Source organism: Phocoena phocoena, chromosome 20, assembly GCF_963924675.1.
Source record: "Phocoena phocoena chromosome 20, mPhoPho1.1, whole genome shotgun sequence".
Taxonomy (NCBI): Eukaryota; Metazoa; Chordata; class Mammalia; order Artiodactyla; family Phocoenidae; genus Phocoena; species Phocoena phocoena.
The window spans coordinates 42,080,610-42,102,339 of record NC_089238.1 but is presented as its reverse complement, the minus strand read 5'-3'; the positions used below and the strand labels follow the sequence as shown (position 1 = coordinate 42,102,339).

Below are 21,730 nucleotides of genomic sequence, written 5' to 3'. Positions count from 1 at the left end.
CCAAATTCCTTTATCTTGAAAATGGAGGTAATAAAACTTGTCTTACAGAGTTGTGTCTTAGGGTTAGATGACACATGTATCTCATTTATGACTTATAACAACCCCAACATGTACTTATTATTCTTTTTGTTTCTGTCTTTCCTACTTCAAAGGAAGGGGCTACACCTACCTTATTTATTTTAGTATCGTCAGTAAAAGCAGAGTATATACTCAATCAATATTTGTTGAGTAAAGGAACAAAAAGGGGTTCAAGAGAATTTCTATGAAATTGAGAACAACATGGTTAAAGCAAACTTTTTTCATATATGCTAACACTCTAAATACTTTAAAATGCCCATTTTTCTTCTCTTGCACATTCTCTGCATATTTTTAATGCAACTCCTACCTATATCTTTTTTTTTTTTTTTGCTGTACGCGGGCCTCTCACTGTTGTGGCCTCTCCCGTTGCGGGGCACAGGCTCCGGATGCGCAGGCTCAGCAGGCATGGCTCACGGACCCAGCCACTCTGCGGCATGTGGAATCTTCCTGGACCGGGGCACGAACCAGTGTCCCCCGCATCGGCAGGCGGACTCTCAACCACTGCGCCACCAGGGAAGCCCCCTACCTATATCTTCTACTTCTTAGTCTTTATATCACCAAGCTACAGAAATATAAAGCATCTTCATGAAGTTCACGTAAGATTTAAAAACTTTAAGAGCTTGGATAATTGTTATGATGAAATTAAGCTTTTAAAAGCATACTTATTAAAGTTCAAACAACTACACACACTAAAGTGTATGTATTTTCCTATTTTCAATTCCTGTGACAAATGGAAAATGGTTTTATGTAACTGAGGGTGTTAACTGCATTCTCTGCCTGGTCATCTTAAAGTTATATTTGCTAGAAGGAAAAAGTCCTTGTGTACCAGAAGGATTACTGATCAATTCTACTCTAAGTATAATCTAATAAAGGCTTAAAACTAAACACACATTATAAAGATAATGTATGGCATTCACTAGTCAAATCTTACAAGTAGTCACTGAAATTCTTCTAAATGTGTAAACTATAACCAAACACATAAGAGACAAAAAAAAAGCTCAACTGATTTCTTTTTGTCAACTTCCTTTCTTTAGACCATAAACACCTGAATATGTAGTATGATGTGCCTCAAATATAGTTTTAAATAAACCTTTCGAATCTCCCAATAGTTTAACAGAGGGTGATAACATGCATCTGAAGGACATGCTGGCTTATGTATGCATGTATGCATACATGTATGTGTACACTAAGCATATACATCACATTAAGATGTAACAGACTACATGCCTACACGCATGAGTACATGCATGCACGCCTGCACGCACACACACAAACAAATTTTAAAGAAATTCTGGTTCTCATCAAAGCAGTTTACTTTCAGCCAGTTTAATATTTCTGGCACAGCTCTAAATACACAGTAAGTGATTCGTAAGTACATCAATTGATCTGAATTGTGGAAATGAAAGTATTACCAAGGTAATATTAAGATAGAGCTGTGAATGAGAACAAAAAAGTTCAAAGTTACCAAAAAATATGTTCTTTTGTCCATCTAAAAATATAAGGAACCAGGTGGTCCTTATTCTCCCTCTCATCAAGTCATCTGTATTTAAACAACTGTGAGCCAAGGACTGAATAGATTTTGGTTTCCTGTAGTATGAAGTTTAGCTGCCAGACACCAAAGAAACAACACGAAACTAAAAAGTGTTAAAAAGCCACGTTGCACTCTTTGTTTTGGGAAACATATCTCTCAGGATCCTTGAAGAAGATTATGGTGACCCCATATGCCAGCGATGAGTGTGCTGGCCTGACCCCTGGGACTCCACACAGGAACACAGAGCATCCAGACTTTCCAACTGAGGACTTCCCCATCCCAGAAAGCACATTCTGCGGCCAAGACAAAAACCAGAGCCCCACAGTCCTTAATGTGGTGACCAACCACTCCATAGAGAAAATGGGTAGGAGACTGACAAGTGAGAAAGTGAGAAACCACACTGCTGATGTGGTGGCTTTGGTCAAAATCCAAGGTGGGATCTAGGCATTGGTGTCATTGCTTGAATCATCATTGTGGTTGCGAGGAAAATATAGAGTAGGTCCTAAATAGTTGAAGAATTGTGCTACTTTGACAACATTGAAAAAGCTGTCCTTGTGCCAGTGTTAGAAGATGACCCATGGAAATGCTGCCCAGGCAGTTCTAAAGCCATGGAGATCCCTAACTTTCCAAAAGCAATGAAAGGAATATAAATCAAAAGACATTCTGCTCTCAAATCATTTTCTCTTTTTGTATAAATTCTGTAAAACTAGGTTTATAAAATAAAATACATAGAAAACAGGAGCAAAACTAAGTAAACCAACTTGCAATCAAGATATTCAAAGTAACTAAAACCATATTAGAAACTGTAACTGTGTCTTCATTTTGACTACTCTCTGTTCTTGTTAAAATGAAAAGCAATCTGGAAATATCTATACATAACCATATACACAAATATACATGTATGAAACCATACTTCCAAATTCATACAGACAAGCCACAAGAGGGCACTTCAACAATGGAAAGAGACCATGAGGCTTATTTCCTTTAGATGCTTATTTCAGTACCTACTGGGCAACACATTTTCAAACTTTGGAAGAGAGACTCCTATTCCAAATTCTCTTTACTTTTCTACAGCTATAAGCTTTGCCAGATGCTCATATTTTTAAGGGTGTCTATCCATGTTCCAAATCTTCTTAACTAGAGGGTCAATGCACCTAGTATTTAGTAAATGAGTCCTTACACTATAAAGATTTCAATAATGAACAGTAAAACTACCATGTTGTACAGAGTGTTGTAAATGTGTTCAGAGCCATGTAAAAAGCTTATGAAAACTTTGCTACCGAAACAGAAACCCAGTTTCTTTCCATCATGATCACTTTAAGGTCCCTTATTTCAGAATATTTTTAAGTCTGGCATACAGGATAATGGTTCTTACTTTAAAACAAAGTATAACAGTTCCATTTAATTACTATTAGAAATGAAATGCTAGGATCTGTACCTAGAGAGACTTCCTTGATCAGCTCAGCAGCAGCATGGCAACCCTGAACAAGTATCCGGGTCCAGGTCGATAGATCCCGATGCGTCTCCACCCGGAAGAGATGCATCTCAATGCCCTGCCGAGAGCCTGTCCTGGTAGCAAACGTAAGGTCAGATCCAAGTGAGGGTGATCGACATCCGGAGCCAGAATGAACCAACCTAGAACCACAAACAAAGATCAAAGGTAATTAATGCACTGTCAGAGGAAAATGTCAGCAATTTATGCTGATTAATAAGCAGAAATTATAAAAGCCATCAGCATTTTGGTTTTTTTTGTTTTTTGTGGTACGCGGGCCTCTCACTCTTGTGGCCTCTCCCGTTGCGGAGCACAGGCTCCGGACGCGCAGGCTCAGCAGCCATGGCTCACGGGCCTAGCCGCTCCGCAGCATGTGGGATCTTCCCGGACTGGGGCACGAACCCGTGTCCCCTGCATCGGCAGGCAGACTCTCAACCACTGCTCCACCAGGGAAGCCCCATCAGCAGTTTTTAGATAAGTATATTTCAAAACAAGATTATAGTATTTGAAGTAGATATCATTCTGTTTTCCCATAAAATGACCCCCTGGTGTCACAGGCAGAACACTAGGCTGGATGGCCCAAGGCCCCAGTTTCCCATTAGCTTTTTTTATGCTCCCAAGAGGCCATGCGTATCAAAAAAAGATTCAATTTTGATTAAGGGCTTCCCTGGTGGCGCAGTGGTTGAGCGTCCGCCTGCCGATGCAGGGGACACGGGTTCGTGTCCCGGTCCGGGAAGATCCCACATGCCGCAGAGCAGCTGGGCCCGTGAGCCATGGCCGCTGAGCCTGTGCGTCCGGAGCCTGTGCTCCGCAACGAGAGACGCCACAACAGTGAGAGGCCCACATACCGCAAAAAAAAAAAAAAAAGAAGAAGAAAGCTGAGTATACCAGAAACTAACACATTGCAAATCAACTATACATCAATTAAAAAAAAAAAGAATAAAGTGGCTATAAACATCTTTGTATAGGTTTTTTTAAAATATGAATTTCCAACTCCTTTGGGTAAACCAAGGAGTGGAATATCTGGGCTGTATGGTAAGAAAATGTTGGTAAGAGACCACCAAACTCTGTCAAACTGGCTGTACCATTTTGCATTCCCACCAGCATTGTATGAGAGTTCCTGTTGCTCCAAATCCTCGCCAGTGTTTGGTGTTGTCAGTGTACCGGATACTGGCTATTCTAAGTGTGTAGTGGTATCTCGTTGTTTTAATTTGCATTTCCCTGATGATATGTGATGTGAAACATATTTTCATATTCTTATTTGCGATCTGTATATTTTCTTTGGTGGGGCGTCTATTCATGTTGTCATTGGCCCATTTTTTAATGAAGTTGTTTGCTTTCATTCTTTTTTTTTTTCTTTGGCCTGTGCCGCGTGGCTTGCAGGATCTTAGTTCCCCAACCAGGGATCGAACCCATGCACCCTGCAGTGGAAACATGGAGTCCTAACCACTGGACGGCCAGGGAATTCCCAAGTTGTTTGTTTTCTTACTGTTGAGCTTCAATAGCTCTTTGTATTATTTTGGATAACAGTCATTTATCTGATGTGTCTTTTGTGAATATTTTTTCCTAGTCTGTGCCTTCTCTTCTAATTCTTTGACACTGTCTTTCACAGAACAGAAATTTTTAGTTTTAATGAAGTCCAGCTTATTAATGATTTTTCATAAATCATGTCTTCAGTGTTGTATCTAAAAAAAGCCATTATAATACCCAAGGTCATCTAGGTTTTCTCCTGTTACCATCTAGGAGTTTTATAGTTTTGCAATTTACACTTAGGTCTATGATCCATTTTGAGTTAATTCTGGTGAAGGGCAAAATTTTTTTACATGTGGATATCTAGTTGTTCCAGCACGATTCGTTGAAAAAGACTGTATTTGTTCCATTGTAGCGCCTTTGCTCCTTTGTCAAAGATCAGTCGATGGTATTTACAGAGGTCTATTTCTGAGCTCTCTATTCTGTTTCACCGATCTATATATTTGTCTGTTCTTTCATCAACACTACACTGTCTTGATTACTGCAGCTTTATAGTAAGTCTTGAAGTTGGGTAACATCAGTCCTCCAACTTTGTTCTTCAATTTTGTGTTTGTTCAATTTTGTGTTGTTCTTCAATTTTGTGTGTCTGGGTCTTTTGCCTCTCCATATAAACTTTAGAATCAGTTTGTCAATATCCATAAAATAACTTGCTAAAATTCTGACTGGGATTGCATTGAATCTATAGATCAATTTGGGAAAAACTGACGTCTTGAAAATACTGTCTTCCTATCCATGAACATGGAATATCTATTTATTTAGTTCTTCTTTGATTTTGTTCATCAGAGTTTTGGAGTTTTCCTCATATAGATCTTGAACACATTTTGTTGATTTATATTTAAGTATTTCATTTTGGGGGGATGCTAATGTAAATGGCATTGTGTTTTTAATTTCAAATTCCACTTGTTCATTGTTAGTATATAGGAAAGCAATTGACTTTTGTCCACTGATCTTGTATCCTGCAACCATGCTATAAGAGCTTATTAGTTCCAGGAGTTTTTTGCCAATTCCTTTCAATTTTCTACATAGCTGATCATGTCTTCTGAGAACAAAGATAGTTTTATGTCTTCCTTTTCAATCTGTATACCTTTAACTTCCTTTTCTTGCCTTACTGCATTAGCAAGGACTTCCAGTATGATGTTGAAAGGAGTGGCAAGAGGGGAACATCCTTGCCTTGGGCCTGATCTTAGTGGAAAAGCTTTGTGTTTCTCATCATTAAGTATGATGTTAGCTGTAGATTTTTTGTAGGTAGTCATTATCAAGTTGAGAATGTTCCCATTTATTCTTAGTTTACTGAAAGTTTTAATCATGAATGGGTGTTGCATTTTGTCAAATGCTTTTCCTGTATCTCCTGATATGATGAGATTTTTCTTCTTCAGCTTGTTGACGTGATGGGTTACACAAATTCATTTTTTTTCTCTTCTTTTTTTTTGTGGCAGGGTGGTCACACCATGCAGCATGTGGGATCTTATTTCCCTGACCAGGGATCGAACCCGTGCCCCCTGCAGTGGAAGTGTGAAGTCTTAACCACTGGACCACCAGGGAAGTCCCTACACAAATTGATTTTCAAATGTTGAACCAGCCTTGCATATCGAAAATAAATCCCACTTGGTTTTGATGTATAATTCTTTTCATACTTTTTTGGATTAGATTTGATAGTATCGTTTTGAGGATTTTTACATCTATGTTCATGAGAGACATTGGTCTGTAATTTTCTTATAATGTCTTTTTCTGGTTTTGGTATTAGCATAATGCTAGTCTCATAGAATGAGTCAGGAAGTATTCCCTCTGCTTCAATCCTTTGAAAGAGACTGTAGGGAATTTCTTCCTTAAATGTTTGGTAGAATTCACCAGTGAACTCATCTGGGTCTGGTGCTTTCTGTTTTGGAAGACCTTACACTCTTCCCCAAAATTAACTCAAAATAGATCTTAGAGCTAAACGTAAAATGTAATAGTGTAAAGCTTCAAGAAGACATTTTAACAGAAAATCTAAGTAATCTAAAAAGATACAACACCAAAAGCATGATCCATAAAGGAAAAAAATGATTAAGTTGGACTTCATTAATTAAAAACATTTGCTCTTTGAAAAACACTGTTAAGAGAATGAAAAGACAAGTCACAAAGTAGAAGAAAATTTATGAAAACATATACCTGGTAAAGGACTGTATCCAAAATACACAAAGAACTTTTTTTTTAGGAGATCACTTTTTAAAAATTAATTAATTAATTATATTTCTGGCTGCATTGGATCTTCATTGCTGTGCACGTGGGCTTTCTCTAGTTGTGGTGAGTGGGGGCCACTCTTCGTTGCAGTGCGTGGGCTTCTCATTGTGAAGGCTTCTCTTGTTGCGCAGCACAAGCTCTAGGCATACGGGCTTCAGTAGTTGTGGCACAAGGGCTCGGTAGTCGTTGCTTGTGGGCTCTAGAGTGCAGGCTTAGTAGCTGTGGCGTACACACTTAGTTGCTCCGCAGCATGTGGGATCTTCCCAGACCAGGGATCGAACCTGTGTCCCCTGCATTGGCAGGCAGATTCTTCACCACTGCACCACCATGGAAGTCCCGACAAAGAACTCTTAAAACTCTACTTGCCTATTCAATATTCGTTTTCTCATTCTTCCTTAGAAATAGAAAGCTGCCTTTATTCCGAATGACAACATGCACAGATAAAAGAGTATTTCCCAAACTTCTTTGAAGAAAGAGACGTCCAATGAATTGCAAGCTGTTAATGCGTAGGATTACCAGAAGAGCCCCACAACTGGAGAACAAGGCAGCAGGTATGTGCCCCTTCTGTCCTTTTCCTCTTCTTCCTCCTGCCTACAATTTGGATATTATGGCTAAAGCTTCCAGTAACCATCTTGAGCCATGAGGCCACCTTGAAGGGTAGAAGCCTCTTGCTAAGGGCGGCTGTTTTCTTTTACATAAGAAAGAAAAAAACACCTATTTTATTTTATTATTATTTTTTTTAAATTTTATTTATTTTTGACTGTGTTGGGTCTTCGTTTCTGTGTGAGGGCTTTCTCTAGTTGCGGCAAGTGGGGGCCACTCCTCATCGCGGTGCGTGGGCCTCTCACTATCGCGGCCTCTCTTGTTGTGGAGCACAGGCTCCAGACACGCAGGCTCAGTAATTGTGGCTCATGGGGCCAGCTGCTCCGCGGCATGTGGGATCTTCCCAGACCAGGGCTCGAACCCATGTCCCCTGCATTGGCAGGCAGATTCTCAACCACTGCGCCACCAGGGAAGCCCCCTATTTTATTATTTTATGTTACTTTTGCTACAGAGTTTGCTTCCTAGTGATCATAAATATGCAAATGATGTGTTAAATAGGCAGTCAGAATATAAGTCTGTGATTCTGTCTGGAGATATAAATTTGGGAGTTGTCAGTGTATGAGATATTTCAAGCTATGATATCAGATACAATCACCAGAGGGACAGGGTAGTTGATAGAGAAGAGATCTGAGCCCTGAAATAAGCCAATGTTTAGAAATCCAGGGGACTTCCCTGGCGGTCCAGTGGTTAAGACTCTGCGTTTCCAATGCAGGGGGCCCGAGGTTCAATCTCTGGTCAGGGAACTAAGATCCCTTTTTTTCTTTTGTCATGGTGCGGGCCAAAAAAAAAAAAGAAAAGAAAAAAGAAATCTGGAAGATAAGTAGAGATCAACAAAGGGGAATAAGAAAGTGTGGACAGGGAGTTTAGTGGAGAACTGACAGAAGCAGGAGAAACCACTAAAAAAGTACAAAAAAAGGAGCTGCAAAAAATTTTTTTCAACTACTTTCAGTAATTATACTGTTGGTGATAATGTTGTAGTAGTAATAATAGTAGCACTATTCTGATATGTAACGTGGGATAAAGCAAATGAGCAATTATAGGATGTTCTAATGTGATCATCTCTGGTGTCCTTAAGATCTGCAATTCTGGATATGGGAAAAAGGAAAACCAGATGTAAGATAGAAGATGTTAAGTGATTACACTGTAGTCTCAAACTTGAAATGGAGTATCAGTGTGAACTCAACTATGTATTTTATGTTTAAAAAAATATATATGTATATATATACACTTACACATACTTCCTACCTCTGTCCATCAACAAAGGTCTATAAACAATAACTAATCCAATAGCAACAAATGTAATTAGTGCCCACATTGAACCTCCATCCCCTCAAAAAAAAAAAAAAAAAAGAAAGTGAGGCTTCTTGGAAAATGTCAGATCTAGAGCAGAAAATACACAAGTCCAGAGTATTCTATCATAATGGATAATATGGCAATTCTCAAACACTTTTATATAAAAGTCCTGTCAAAAAGGCTGAGAAGTCCACCTGAAGAGCTACCACTGGCTAAAGATAGGACCATTTTTGAGCATCAACAAGGACAAACTACAATGGATATTAAATTTATAATTTCACAATGATTTTTTAAAATTGACTGGTTCCTCCAAAAGTTAAAAATGTTACCATATGATCCAACAATCCCACTCCTAGGTATATACCCAGGAGAAATAAAAACATATATTAGCATAAAAATTTGTTCACTAGTGTTCATAGCAGTATTATTCATAATAGCCAAAAAGTAGAAATAGTCCAAATGTCCATCAACTGATAAGTGGATAAACAAAATGTGGTACATCCATACAATGGAATATTATTCAGCCATAAAAAGAAAACTTTGGAACTACTTGGTTACAACTCTTGACTCCCATTCACTTAAAATATGATACTACTCTACTACATTAAAAAAAAAAAAAGATGCGCCATCTTTTTACTTTAAAAAGTGAGTTCTAGGGACTTCCCTGGTTGCACAGTGGATAAGACTCCACACTCCCAATGCAGGGGGCCTGGGTTCAATCCTTGATCAGGGAACTAGATCCCACATGCATGCCACAACTAAGAGTTCGCATGCCACAACTAAGGAGCCCTCGTGCCGCAACTAAGGAGCTGGTGAGCTGTAACTAAGGAGCCTGCCTGCTGCAACTAAGGAGCCTGCCTGCCGCAACTAAGGAGGCTGCCTGCCACAACTAAGACCTGGTGCAACCAAATAAATAAATAAAAAAAATTTTTTTTTAAAGTGACATCTAGGAACCCCCTGGCGATCCAGTGGTTAGGACTCAGCACTATCACTGCTGTGGCGTGGGTTCAATCCCTGGTTGGGGAACTAAGATCCCACAGACTGCACAGTGTGGCCAAAAAAAAAAAAAAAAAAGTGAGTTCCAACTCATTTGGGGGGGGGATAAGTAATAACGCCCCTTGAAATACTTTTAGATGTAAGAAAATGAGAGATTGAGCTAAGCATTTTAGGGAGAAGATTCAAATCAAGTATGGGACAGCAATGAAAAAAAGTAGAGAAGAGAAAAAACATTGGGAAACATAAGCAAGAAAGACCCTTAGAGTTTCTATCATATGTCATACATATTCTTCCCCATGAGATGTTCATGAGAACAGGGTTTCAAGATCAAAGCTAAGAAATGTGACATTCATGAACTAAAAACTATTTTCAGATAAAAGGGAAAGAACAGAGCTTCATGTGCCACTCCTCATTGCTTGCATTACCAACTTAACCATCCCCACCCCGCCCACCCCCACCCAGTCCATGGAAAAATGTCTTCCACAAAACCAGTCCCGGGTGCCAAAAAGGTTGGGGACCACTGGTTTAAAACATATTTTAAAAATCCCTTCAACTAACAGTGAAAAACTTGCAACAAAGAAAATCTTAATCCCAGATGGCTTTGCTAATGAATTCTACCAAATATTTAAAGAAGAATCAATGCCAATTCTTTATAAAGTCTTCCAAAAAAATAGAAGAGGTGGGAATACCTCCCAACTCTTTCTATGAGGCCAGTAACATCCTAACACCCAATCCAAAGACATTTCAAGAAAAGAAAACTACAGACCAATATCATGTATAAATATAAGACACAAAAATCCTCATCAAATTATTAGCAAATTGAATCCAGCATGACCAAATAAGATTTATCTCAGAAGTGCAAGGTTGGTTTAATGTCCAAAAATCAATACTGTAATTGATTTACAAATAAGTTTGATTTAAAAAATTATTTTTAAATTGACTGATTGATAAATTGATAAGTAAAACCATATAAATAGACTAAAGGACAGAACCCACATGATCACTGTAATAGACATGGAAAAAACATTTTAACAAATCCAAAACCTTTCCAGGATGAAAATAGAAGGGAACTTCCTCACCTGGATATCAGTTTATCTATTAAAAAAAACCCACAGCTAACATCATACTTAATGGTAAAAGATTGAATGTTTTCCCCCTAAGAACAGGAAAAAGACAAGGATGCCTGCTTACGCTACTTCTATTAAAAATTGTACTGCGGACGTCCCTGGTGGTGCAGTGGATAAGAATTTGCCTGCCAATGCAGGGAAACATGTTCGAGCCCTGGTCCAGGAAGATCCCACATGCCGCGGAGCAACTAAGCCTGTGTGCCACAACTACTGAGCTTGCGCTCTAGAGCCCACGAGCCACAACTACTGAGGCCTGTGCGCCTCGAGTCTGTGCTCGGCAGTAAGAGAAGCCACTGCAATGAGAAGCACACGCATCGCAACAGAGAGTAGCTCCCACTCGCTGCAACTAGAGAAAGCCCGTGAGCAGCAACTAAGACCCAATACAGCCAAAAATAAATTGAAAAAAAAATTGTACTGGAGGGAATTCTGTGGCGGTCCACTGGTTAGGACTCAGCACTTTCACTGCTGTGGCCTGGGTTCAATCCCTGGTCGGGGAACTAAGATCCTGCAAGCTGCACAGCACGGTCAAAACGATACATACAGGGCTTCCCTGGTGACGCAGTGGTTGAGAGTCCACCTGCCAATGCAGGGGACACAGGTTTGTGCCCCAGTCTGGGAAGATCCCACATGCCGCGGAGCAGCTGGGCCTGTGGGCCGTGGCTGCTGAGCCTGTGCGTCCGGAGCCTGTGTTCTGCAACGGGAGAGGCCACGACAGTGAGAGGCCCGCGTACCGCAAAAAAAAAAAAAAAAAAAAAAAAAAAAAAAAAAAAAAGCTACATAAATAAATATTGTACTGGCGAGTCTGGCCAGAGCAATTAGGCAAGAAAATGAAATAAAAGGCACCTAGAACGGAAAGGAAGTGGTAAAAACTATCTCTTGTTTGCAGATGACATGATCTTGTACATAGAAAGTCCTAAGGAATCTACTAAAAACCTATTAGAATAATAAACAAGTTGAGCAAGATTGTACGATATAAGATCAAGATATAAAAATCAGTGTATTGATGGAATACACTAGCAATGAACAATCCAAAAAGAAAATTAAGAAAACAATTCATTTACAATAGCATTAAAATTTAATACTATTTAAGAATAAATTTAATGAAAGAAGTATAAAACTTGTATTCTGAACTTAAAAACATTGCTGAAAGAAATAAAAGAAAGCCTAAATAAATAAAAAGATATTGTGTATCATGGATCAGAAGACAATATTTTTAAGATGGCAGTACTCCCTAGATTGATCTACAGAGTCAATGAAATGCCTATCAGAATTTCATCTTTTTTTGTTTGTTTGTTTGCAGAAATTGACAAACTGACCCTAAAATCCATAGGTAAATGCCAGGGATTCTGAATTGCCAAAATAATCTTGAAAAAGAACAAAGTTAGAGGACTCACACTTCTGATTTCAAAACTTACCACTAAACTATAAAATTGAGAGTCCAGAAATAAACCCTCACATTTATGATCAACTGATTTTTGACAAGGATGTCAAGGGACTTCAATGGAGAAAGAAGTCTTTTCAATAAATGGTACTGTGATAATTGGATTTTCATATGCAAAAGAATAAAGTTTGACCACTACTTCACACCATATACAAAAACTGACTTCATTTGGATAAAAGAATGAAATGTAGAGCTAAAACTATAAAACTTTTAGAAGAGAACATAGGATTAAGTCTTTGTGACATTGGATTAGGGAAAGCCTTCTTAGATATAACACAAAAAATGCAAGCGATATAAGGCTGATAAATTGGACTTCATCAAAATTAAAAACTTCTGTGCTTCAGATGACACTATCAAGAAAGTGAAAAGAGGGACTTCCCTGGTGGTGCAGTGGTTAAGAATCCTCCTGCCAGTGCAGGGGACATGGGTTCAAGCCCTGGTCCGGGAAGATCCCACATGCCACGGAGCAACTAAGCCCGTGCACCACAACTACTGAGCCTGTGCTCTAGAGCCCGCGAGTCACAACTGCGGAGCCCATGTGCCACAACTACTGAAGCCCGCGCACCTAGAGCCCATGCTCCCAACAAGAGAAGCCACCGCAATGAGAAGCCCTCGCTCCCCAATGAAGAGTAGCCCCTGCTCGCCACAACTGGAGAGAGCCAACACTTAGCAACAAAGACCTAACGCAGCCAAAAATAAAAATAAAGTAAATTTATTTTTTTAAAAAAGTCTTTAAAAACTACTGAATACTCCAAAACACCTTTCTTCATATGGATTATATTTATTGATATTTACTATAATGAGAAATTAAAATTGAGAAATTTTTTTTTTTTTTGCGGTACGCGGGCCTCTCACTCTTGTGGCCTCTCCCACTGCGGAGCACAGGCTCCGGACGCGCAGGCTCAGCGGCCATGGCTCACGGGCCCAGACACTCCGCGGCATGTGGGATCTCCCCGGACCGGGGCACGAACCCGTGTCCCCTGCATCGGCAGGTGGACTCTCAACCATTGCGTCACCAGGGAAGCCCTGAGAAATTTTTAAAATATTAATTCATTTAAAAATAAAAAATAAGAAACTGGTTAGATGTTAATATAAATAACTTATTTTTATTAAAATAATATTTTCCCAAACAACAACAAAACATTAATGTGAAGAGTAGCATTGTTTTAAATTTTCTGCAAATCTCTTTAATATCCAGCTTAATAAAAGAGAGCTGAATTCTTATATGTGCTTCTGCATTCTGCTGCAGTATGCAGTTTAAGTATGCCAAGCCTCACACAGCTAGGCAGTTGGACAAGGAAGGAGTATTTATAGCCTTTTCAGATACTTGTGGTCATCTTTCTGTCTACCAAACTAAAACTCAACAGCGGATTCTTAAAGGTTAGTTGCAATATAGTATCTGAAAACGTATCAATAAAGTTTTCATATCCTGTTACATTAAAAATCCTTTGGTCTCTCTTGCAGCTTGCATAGATCTTTCTTACCCTTGCATGATTTTGTAGCATCATGTATTGGTCATTTGGAATATATTTTTTCATTGAGTTATGCACATTTTCCAAATGTTAAAAGCATTTTATTATATCAAAAAGTCACATTTGCTAGTATCACCAATGATCTCATCAGACAAGTCTTTAAGTATTGGGAAGCTATCAAACTCACAGAGACAGATACTAGTTTTCCAGAATTCTAATTTTTGTTTGAAAGCTAGAAATTTATAACTGTTAACAAATACCATCAGTGTTTTCCTTAAATGACAAATTCATTTTGGTTATTTTAGGAAAAAAGTCTGACAAATACCCAAGTCTGACCAGCCACAGTGTGTCAGTCAGTTGTTTTTTCAAGTGAAAAAATGGTGTTGCATGAAAAAAACCGCTGGTTCAGCTTGCAGCTCAACCACACATGCTTTCCTCTGCAGCAACTCTCATACCTCAGTATGCAGCAGAAGTGGACTCTGAGCACTTCCCACTTCATCTCACAGATTATTAACAAGATGAATACTCAAGGGTTGAGATTAAATAAACTAGTAATTTTTACTGCTTCAACAAAGACATTTTGAGGTTAAACTGGTATGTTTTCTCCCTGCAAGTCCATACAGTTTGGTGCCAACTGCCTTGATTCATGCTAAGGTACCAGCAATTTTACCAACCCTCGGTGCAAATGTCAACAATGAAAAAAGCAAACAACATCTTAGTATTACTGTGAAAATAGTTTTGAACTTACAGACCCCCTGAAGAAGGAATCCCCAGAGGTCCATGAAAGTATAATTTGAGAACCACCTCCCTGGGCTGATCCCTGTAGAACCAACATGCCAATTACACATTAGCTATCTCTGGAAGAGTTAAATAAGTTTCAAAACTACTCCACATATGATCCAAGTAAGACAAAGTATGAGGAAAGTGACAGGGTGTATTCTACCATATTCAGTTTGATTGCTAATCCCAAATCAGACATTAAAAAATAGAAAGTCCAGGAGAATTTTTCCTACAGATTTGATTATGAAATATTTGGCAGAGGGAATCTAATTCAAACCAGCTGCTGGACTCTTGCTGCACAGCAGTTGGTTAGAACACACTGCCAAAAGGCCCCCTTAGTGGGGAGGCCAGATGAGCTCATGCAAAGGCGTTTCAGCAGCTTTTGCCCTGTTAAGTCCCATAAGCACAACACCACTCAATTTTCCACATCATAAAGTAGCCACACTTTCTCTGGATCATTTTCTTTTCCAGTAAAAGAAAGATTATAGGAAAAGACTGCAAAATTCACATCCTGCAAAATCCACGGCACCTATATCTAGTTTTCTACCTGTATCCTGTACCTGGCTTTAACCTCAAGAAATGTGTAAAATAAAAATAAAATAAAAATCCTCTTCATTTATCACTTTCATGTTTTTACTTAATTCCTCAACCATCCCGAAATATCAGCTATTAAGTAAACACACACACACACTTTTGGTTTCCAAGAATCTATAAATGTGCAAGCCAATATAAATGGTTAACTCATGTTAATTTATATTACCCTAACAGTGTTCTTTGATTTTTAAAATTTATTTTATTTATTTTTGGCTGTGCTGGGTCTACATTGCTGGGCGCAGGCTTTCTCTAATTGTGGCAAGCAGGGGCTACTCTCTGCTGAGGTGCGCAGGCTTCTCATTGCAGTGACTTCTCTTGTTGCGGAGTACGGGTTCTATGTGCGCGGGCTTCAATAGCTGTGGCACGCGGGTTCAGTAGTTGTGGCCCATGGGCTCTAGAGAGCAGGCTCAGTAGTTGTGGCGCATGGGCTTAGTTGGCTGCAGCATGTGGGATCTTCCTGGACAAGGGCTCGAACCCGTGTCCCCTGCATTGGCAGGTGGATTCTTAACCACTGCATCACCAGGAAAGCCCTTCTTTGATTTTTTTTTAAAATTTACTTATTTTATTTATTTACTTTTGGCTGCACTGGGTCTTTGTTGCTGTGCGCGGGCTTACTCTAGTTGCAGCGAGCGGTGGCTTCTCTTGTTGTGAAGCACGGGCTCTAGAGCGCAGGCTCAGTAGTTGTGGCACACAGGTTTAGTTGCTCTGCAGCATGTGGGATCTTCGTGGACCAGGGCTCGAACCCATGTCGCCTGCACTGGCAGGCGGATTCTTAACCACTGCACCACCAGGGAAGTTCCCTTCTTTGATTTTTGAACTGCAATTAATTCTTAATTTATCAGGGACTATCTACCTTTGCTATTGGATCATCAAAGTCCTTAATCTCCTTCTCTGTATGTTTATGTTACCCTTGTGTGTGTGTGTATCTCATCCACTCATAAGAACATGTTCCAAAGTATTAGAATTAGTGAAAGTGAACATTCAGCCCTTTCTCATTACTCATATGTATCTCAAACTGCCTCTTTCCTCCACACTAAAGAGTACATAAGCACACCACTTTCTGGCTTTGCCTCTGTTTACTGGATACCTTCTGGTCTGGGTTCCTCCTCTGGTCTCTTTCAGTGGTGATACTCTAACCTCTCTAGGAGGCAGAGGATGATTAAGCCCCCTTAATTCTATCAAGAAGTGACTTCAACCAATTCCATTTGGCCAACACAGCCACATGGAAAAACTAAACCTCTCATCTGCCTGTCACCTTTGCTCCTAATCCACCAGTACTTCCTGAGCAAGGAGTGAAGAATCCTTGCTGTTTCATTAATTAATTAAACGTATTAAGAGGGACTTCCCTGGTGGTGCAATGGTTAAGAATTTGCCTGCCAATGCAGGGGACAAGGGTTCGAGCCCTGGTCTGGGAAGATCCCACATGTCGCAGAGCAACTAAGCCCAGTGCGCTACAACTACTGAGCCTGCACTCTAGAGCCCTTGAGCCACAACTACTAAGACCGTGTGCCACAACTACTAAAGCCCCCGTGCCTAGAGCCCGTGCCCCGCAACAAGAGAAGCCACCACAATGAGAAGCCCGTGCACCGAAACGAAGAGTAGCCTCCACTCGCCGCAGCTAGAGAAAGCCCACGCGCAGCAACAAAGACCCAATGCAGCCAATAAATAATAAAAAACAAAAACAAAAACAAATATATATCTGAATTCCTCACATTTAATATGAAACTTTCACTACTCGTAAAAACTGTTGGTTTAGATCTAAGCTCTTCTTTTAACAATGTCAAAAAACCAATTATACTTTTTACACAAATTCTTCCTTGACATATTTTCACTTAATAATAAATAATTATTATAATTAAAGAAGCTAACACTTACTTAAGTGCCTACAATGTGTCAGGTACCACTGTAGGCATTTTAAAAGTATTGACTCATTTTAATACTCACACCCCCTCTATCTCATTATGGTCCACTTAACAAATGAAAAGTCTGTGGCACAGAAAGATTAAGTAACAATGCTCCCAATTACCTAATATAAGTAGCTATTAGGAACTCAAACTCAGTTTAAGGATTGGTCTTATTCCCTTCTATTAAATCTTGTTGGCTTTTGGGGTTTGTTTTATTTATAACAGCTTTACTGAGATATAATTCACATACCATATACTTTACCACTTAAACGTGTACATAGTTCAATGGACTTTAGTATAATGAGAGTTTTGCAACCATCAGCACAATCTTAGCACATTTTCATTACCCTAAAAAGAATCCCTATACCCACTAGCAGTCACTCCCTATTTCTCCCAACTCCCTCCCCGCCCCCCCGCCAAAAAAACCCTGGCAACAACTAATCTACTTTCTGTCTGTATAGATTTGCCTATTCTGGACATTTCATATAAATGGAATCATACAATATGTGGTCTTTTGCATCTGGCTCCTTTCACTTAATATAATGTTTTCAAGGTTCATCCATGCTGAAGTGTGTATCAGAACATTTTTTATTTTTTTGCTGAATAATATTCCATTGTATGGGCTTCCCTGGTGGTGCAGTGGTTGAGAGTCTGCCTGCCGATGCAGGGGACACGGGTTCGTGCCCTGGTCCGGGAAGATCCCACATGCCGCGGAGCGGCTGGGCCTGTGAGCCATGGTCGCTGAGCCTGCGCGTCCGGAGCCTGTGCTCCGCAACGGGAGAGGCCACAACAGTGAGAGGCCTGTGTACCGCAAAAAAAAAAAAAAAAAAATTCCATTGTATGGATATGCCACATTTTGTTTATCTGTTCATCAGCTGATGGACACTTGGATTGTTTCCACTGTTTAGGTGTCATGAATGATGCTGTTATGAACTTTCATGAATAAATTTTTGTGTGGACATTTTTCATTTCTCTTGGATATACAACCTAGGAGTGGAATTGCTGGGTCATACAGTGACCATGTTTATCCTTTTTGGGAACTTTCAGATTTTTCCACATCAACCGCACCATTTTATACTCCCACCAGTAGTGTATGAGGTTCTATTTTCTCCTACATCCTAGTCTACTCTTGCATACTATCTTTTTAATTATAGCCATCCTAGTGGGTGGGAAGTGATAGTTCATTGTGGTTTCAATTTCCAAGTCCCTGATGGCTAATTATGCCGAGCACCTTTTCATGTGCTTATCGGCCATTTGCATATCTTCTTTGAACAAACGTCTACTCAGATCCTTTTCCCATTTTTTAATTGGGCAATTTATCTTTTTATTATTGAGTTGTAAGAGTTCTTTATATTTTCTAGATACAAGTCCAAGATTAGATATATGATTTGCAAATATTTTCTCCCATTCTGTGGGTTTTTTCACTTTCTTAATGGTGACATATGAAGCAAAAAAGTTTTTAACTTTGATTAAGTCCAATTTATTTATTTATTCTCTTGTTGCTTGTGCTTTGGTGTTGTATCTAAGAAGGCTCTGCCTAAGCCAAGACCATTAAGATCTACTCCTGTATTTTTTTTCTAAGAGTTTTAAATCTTATTTATATCTTTTCCTTAGTTGCAAATTAATACCACACTGAGAGTACCCACACAACCACCCCATTTCCTTGTTTAGTCCCAAAGTACCTTGGTGGTCTAGGTCCAGTCTAGTCAATGTCCAGAAATTATTTGTTTATGAGATTGAAATTTCTATATTGAACAAAGGCTCATCTAGGGGATGTCATAGGTTTCTGCTCCATCCCTCCAGTAACACCCAGTAAAGGAAATGTCTAAGGATATAGCTACCCTCCTTGCATTCTATGATCATAACTAGAGCATAAGCCTCTTCCATAAAATTTAAGCTTAAGAGATCTGGACAGTCATATTCATAAGCTCTAACTCTTTAGAAAATATAAATTTAATTGCTCTAATTATATCTACTGAGACATGTCTACATGTTTTGTTACAATTCCTGTCATGCTCCCAATATAACTAAGACAGAAACTGTAATTTAAGTAACAGAATTTATTTCAATTAAGATTTATTGAAGGCCTACTATACACGAAGCATTATGGGAAATGCTGAGCTAAGTCATAGTTCTTGACCTCAAGGAGGTTATAATTTAGTGAGAATTTTAAAAATAAATAAAGCCAGAGAAACTGATGGTTAAATTCAGTCTTTCTGAAGGACCATTATGTCCTGAAGGAATTAATGAGGGCACACTTCCCTAACTCTGAGGCTCAATAAATCCTTTATCTCTATTCTGTGATCTAAGGGCTCCAGCTCTAAATTACACAGAAACTCCTGAAAAGCTATGTGGAAATTATATTTTTATAAAAAGAGTGATATATGTAAGGGAACTTGGCAAATTGAAGGAAATCCTACATAACATAGAAGCCTTCCTGGAATAGAAGAATACTCTGCCTCACGTGACTCTCTGTCTGCTGAAAGCAGGAGCCCCCATACTGTTGCCCGTGGGACATACCAGATGGTTCCACCATTTAGTCTTTCTGACTACCAAGTATTTTCTCTGGGGCTCCCTTTTTTTTTTTTTTTTTTTTGCGGTACGCGGGCCTCTCACTGTTGTGGCCTCTCCCGTTGCAGAGCACAGGCTCCGGACGTGCAGGCTCAGCGGCCATGGCTCACGGGCCCAGCCGCTCCGCGGCATGTGGGACCTTCCCTGACCGGGGCACAAACCCGTGTCCCCTGCATCAGCAGGCGGACTCTAAACCACTGCGCCACCAGGGAAGCCCAAAACCTGATTCTTTTTTAAGCCCAAATAACACCGAACGTGAACATGTTTTCTAGTTTCACACTAGATAACTACTTTCTAGTAATTTCTTAAGACATCTTGGTCCCCAAATCTACATTTCTCTATTCTTTTCCCTTCCAGCTCCCCACACTGGACATGCTAGAAACATCCTGTTGCTTCAGGTCAAATAAATGTTTATTTGATGGAATCAAAATTATGTACTCTTATACTAGAAAGAGAAGTTGAAGAACATTTTGGCTGAGTTGTGTGGTTTATCCACGGTACCACAGTCTTGTTTAAACGATTTCATCACTCAGTCAAAATGCTGCCACTATTTCAGTGGTTTTCTAGTCACAGTCAATAATGTAAAGGAAAAAAACCCCACTATTTACTTATCTTCATGACTAAGCAAGTCTTGAAAAGAGCAGTTAGGAAGCTGCTTCAACATCTTAAAAAATATACACAAATACTAGTGACAGAAACCATTTATTTTGAGCTAGGAGCTGCAAAATAATCAATAAGGTTGTGAAAGAAAAGTTTTTGTCTAAATCAACTACATCAGCTACTTAAATGTTATTTTAGCCACCTAAAAGATAATAGAATTCATTTTTAAATTCTTTAGTAGATTTAGAGGAGGATAGACATTTTATTTTTTTGTCTTTAGTCTTACCTTGTGGCAACAAGAGGGTAGCTATGACACGGTGATGCCCAGGCATCCCTTGTCCACGGCATACAGTCATAAAGCAGCAAATCCTTCTCAGTCACAGCCATGAGGACAGGTCTCCACTGTTGTCTTCCACCATCTAGTTTTGCCTGTTACATTGGTGAAATCCAGAAAGTAGAGCTAACTATAATGATCTGTAACTGTAAAAGTTCCTTCAGTGACGGCCTAAGATAGTGGGTCTCTATTCTGTTTCCCCTTCCTAACAGATGTGAGGAAAAGGAAACATCCCATCAGGTTCCTTCCCACTGGCAGGGATTCTCCACTGGGAGGTGTGAGGTGGATTGTGTAGTTTGAGAAAGCTCTCCCTGAGTTACAGACATTTTCTAATGATATGACACAGTTTTATCCCTATTCCACAATAACTAATTATCACCAATTCTAATTAAATACATAGTACTCTGCTCAAAATGATAATAGTTTTAATATGTCTGATGTGGGAGTAACATCTTCTAAGTACAGGATAGAAACTATTACCAAATGAGTCTGTATAATATAAACATCATTGTTTTTCAAATATTTTTGATCAAGACCTACAATAAGAAATACATTTTACATTGCAACTCAACACATACATATAAATACTGAATTTAAAAATTCCCAAAACAACACAATTCCTATACTTCGTGCAACGTACTCTGCTAATTTCTATTTTATCTTTTTTAAACGCCGATATGACCAATTATGCTGTATTTTGGAAAACGTTGATATGAACTATTTTCAAAGAGTTCCCCATTATAGTTCAGGAAGTTTATGTTTCAGTTTCAAGTGTACCATTGCATTTAATTGCATAAAACTCAGTTATCTCTATGATGATTTAAAAATGTAGGAAAACAACCACGACTTATACATATTGTCAAGGATCCAAGACTAAAAAACAAAAGACTATGTTCAAGAAAAGCCCTGGTATCATCAAAATGTTTGCCTTCATAAGATGAGACCTTTGAGCAGGGAATGCTTAACAACAGAGTATTCTAACCCTCATCTTTTCTGCTCACTATCACTGATGGCTTCAAGGTGAATTTAAATTGATGAATTACTTGTCTCTTACTTGTCTTCAGATCTGCTTTTTATTTTCTCCTCCTTAATGACTTCTGAAGGTAATATGAACATGTCAGAGCCCCTTAAGAATACCATCTATAATCTGAAAAGTGACCTGAG

At 39.2% G+C, this 21,730-nt stretch overlaps 1 protein-coding gene across 1 annotated transcript in view; it reads right to left on the bottom strand.

Moving 5' to 3' along the window:
* SNTB2 (syntrophin beta 2) overlaps positions 1-21,730 on the bottom strand; it is a 91,468-nt gene that overhangs the window by 10,336 nt on the left and 59,402 nt on the right. Inside the window, exons 4-5 of the mRNA XM_065898389.1 lie at positions 20,519-20,661; positions 3,048-3,244 (exon numbers count right to left, since the gene is read on the bottom strand). Of these exons, the coding sequence (XP_065754461.1) occupies positions 3,048-3,244; positions 20,519-20,661 (340 nt within the window). The remainder of the gene's footprint in view (positions 1-3,047; positions 3,245-20,518; positions 20,662-21,730) is intronic.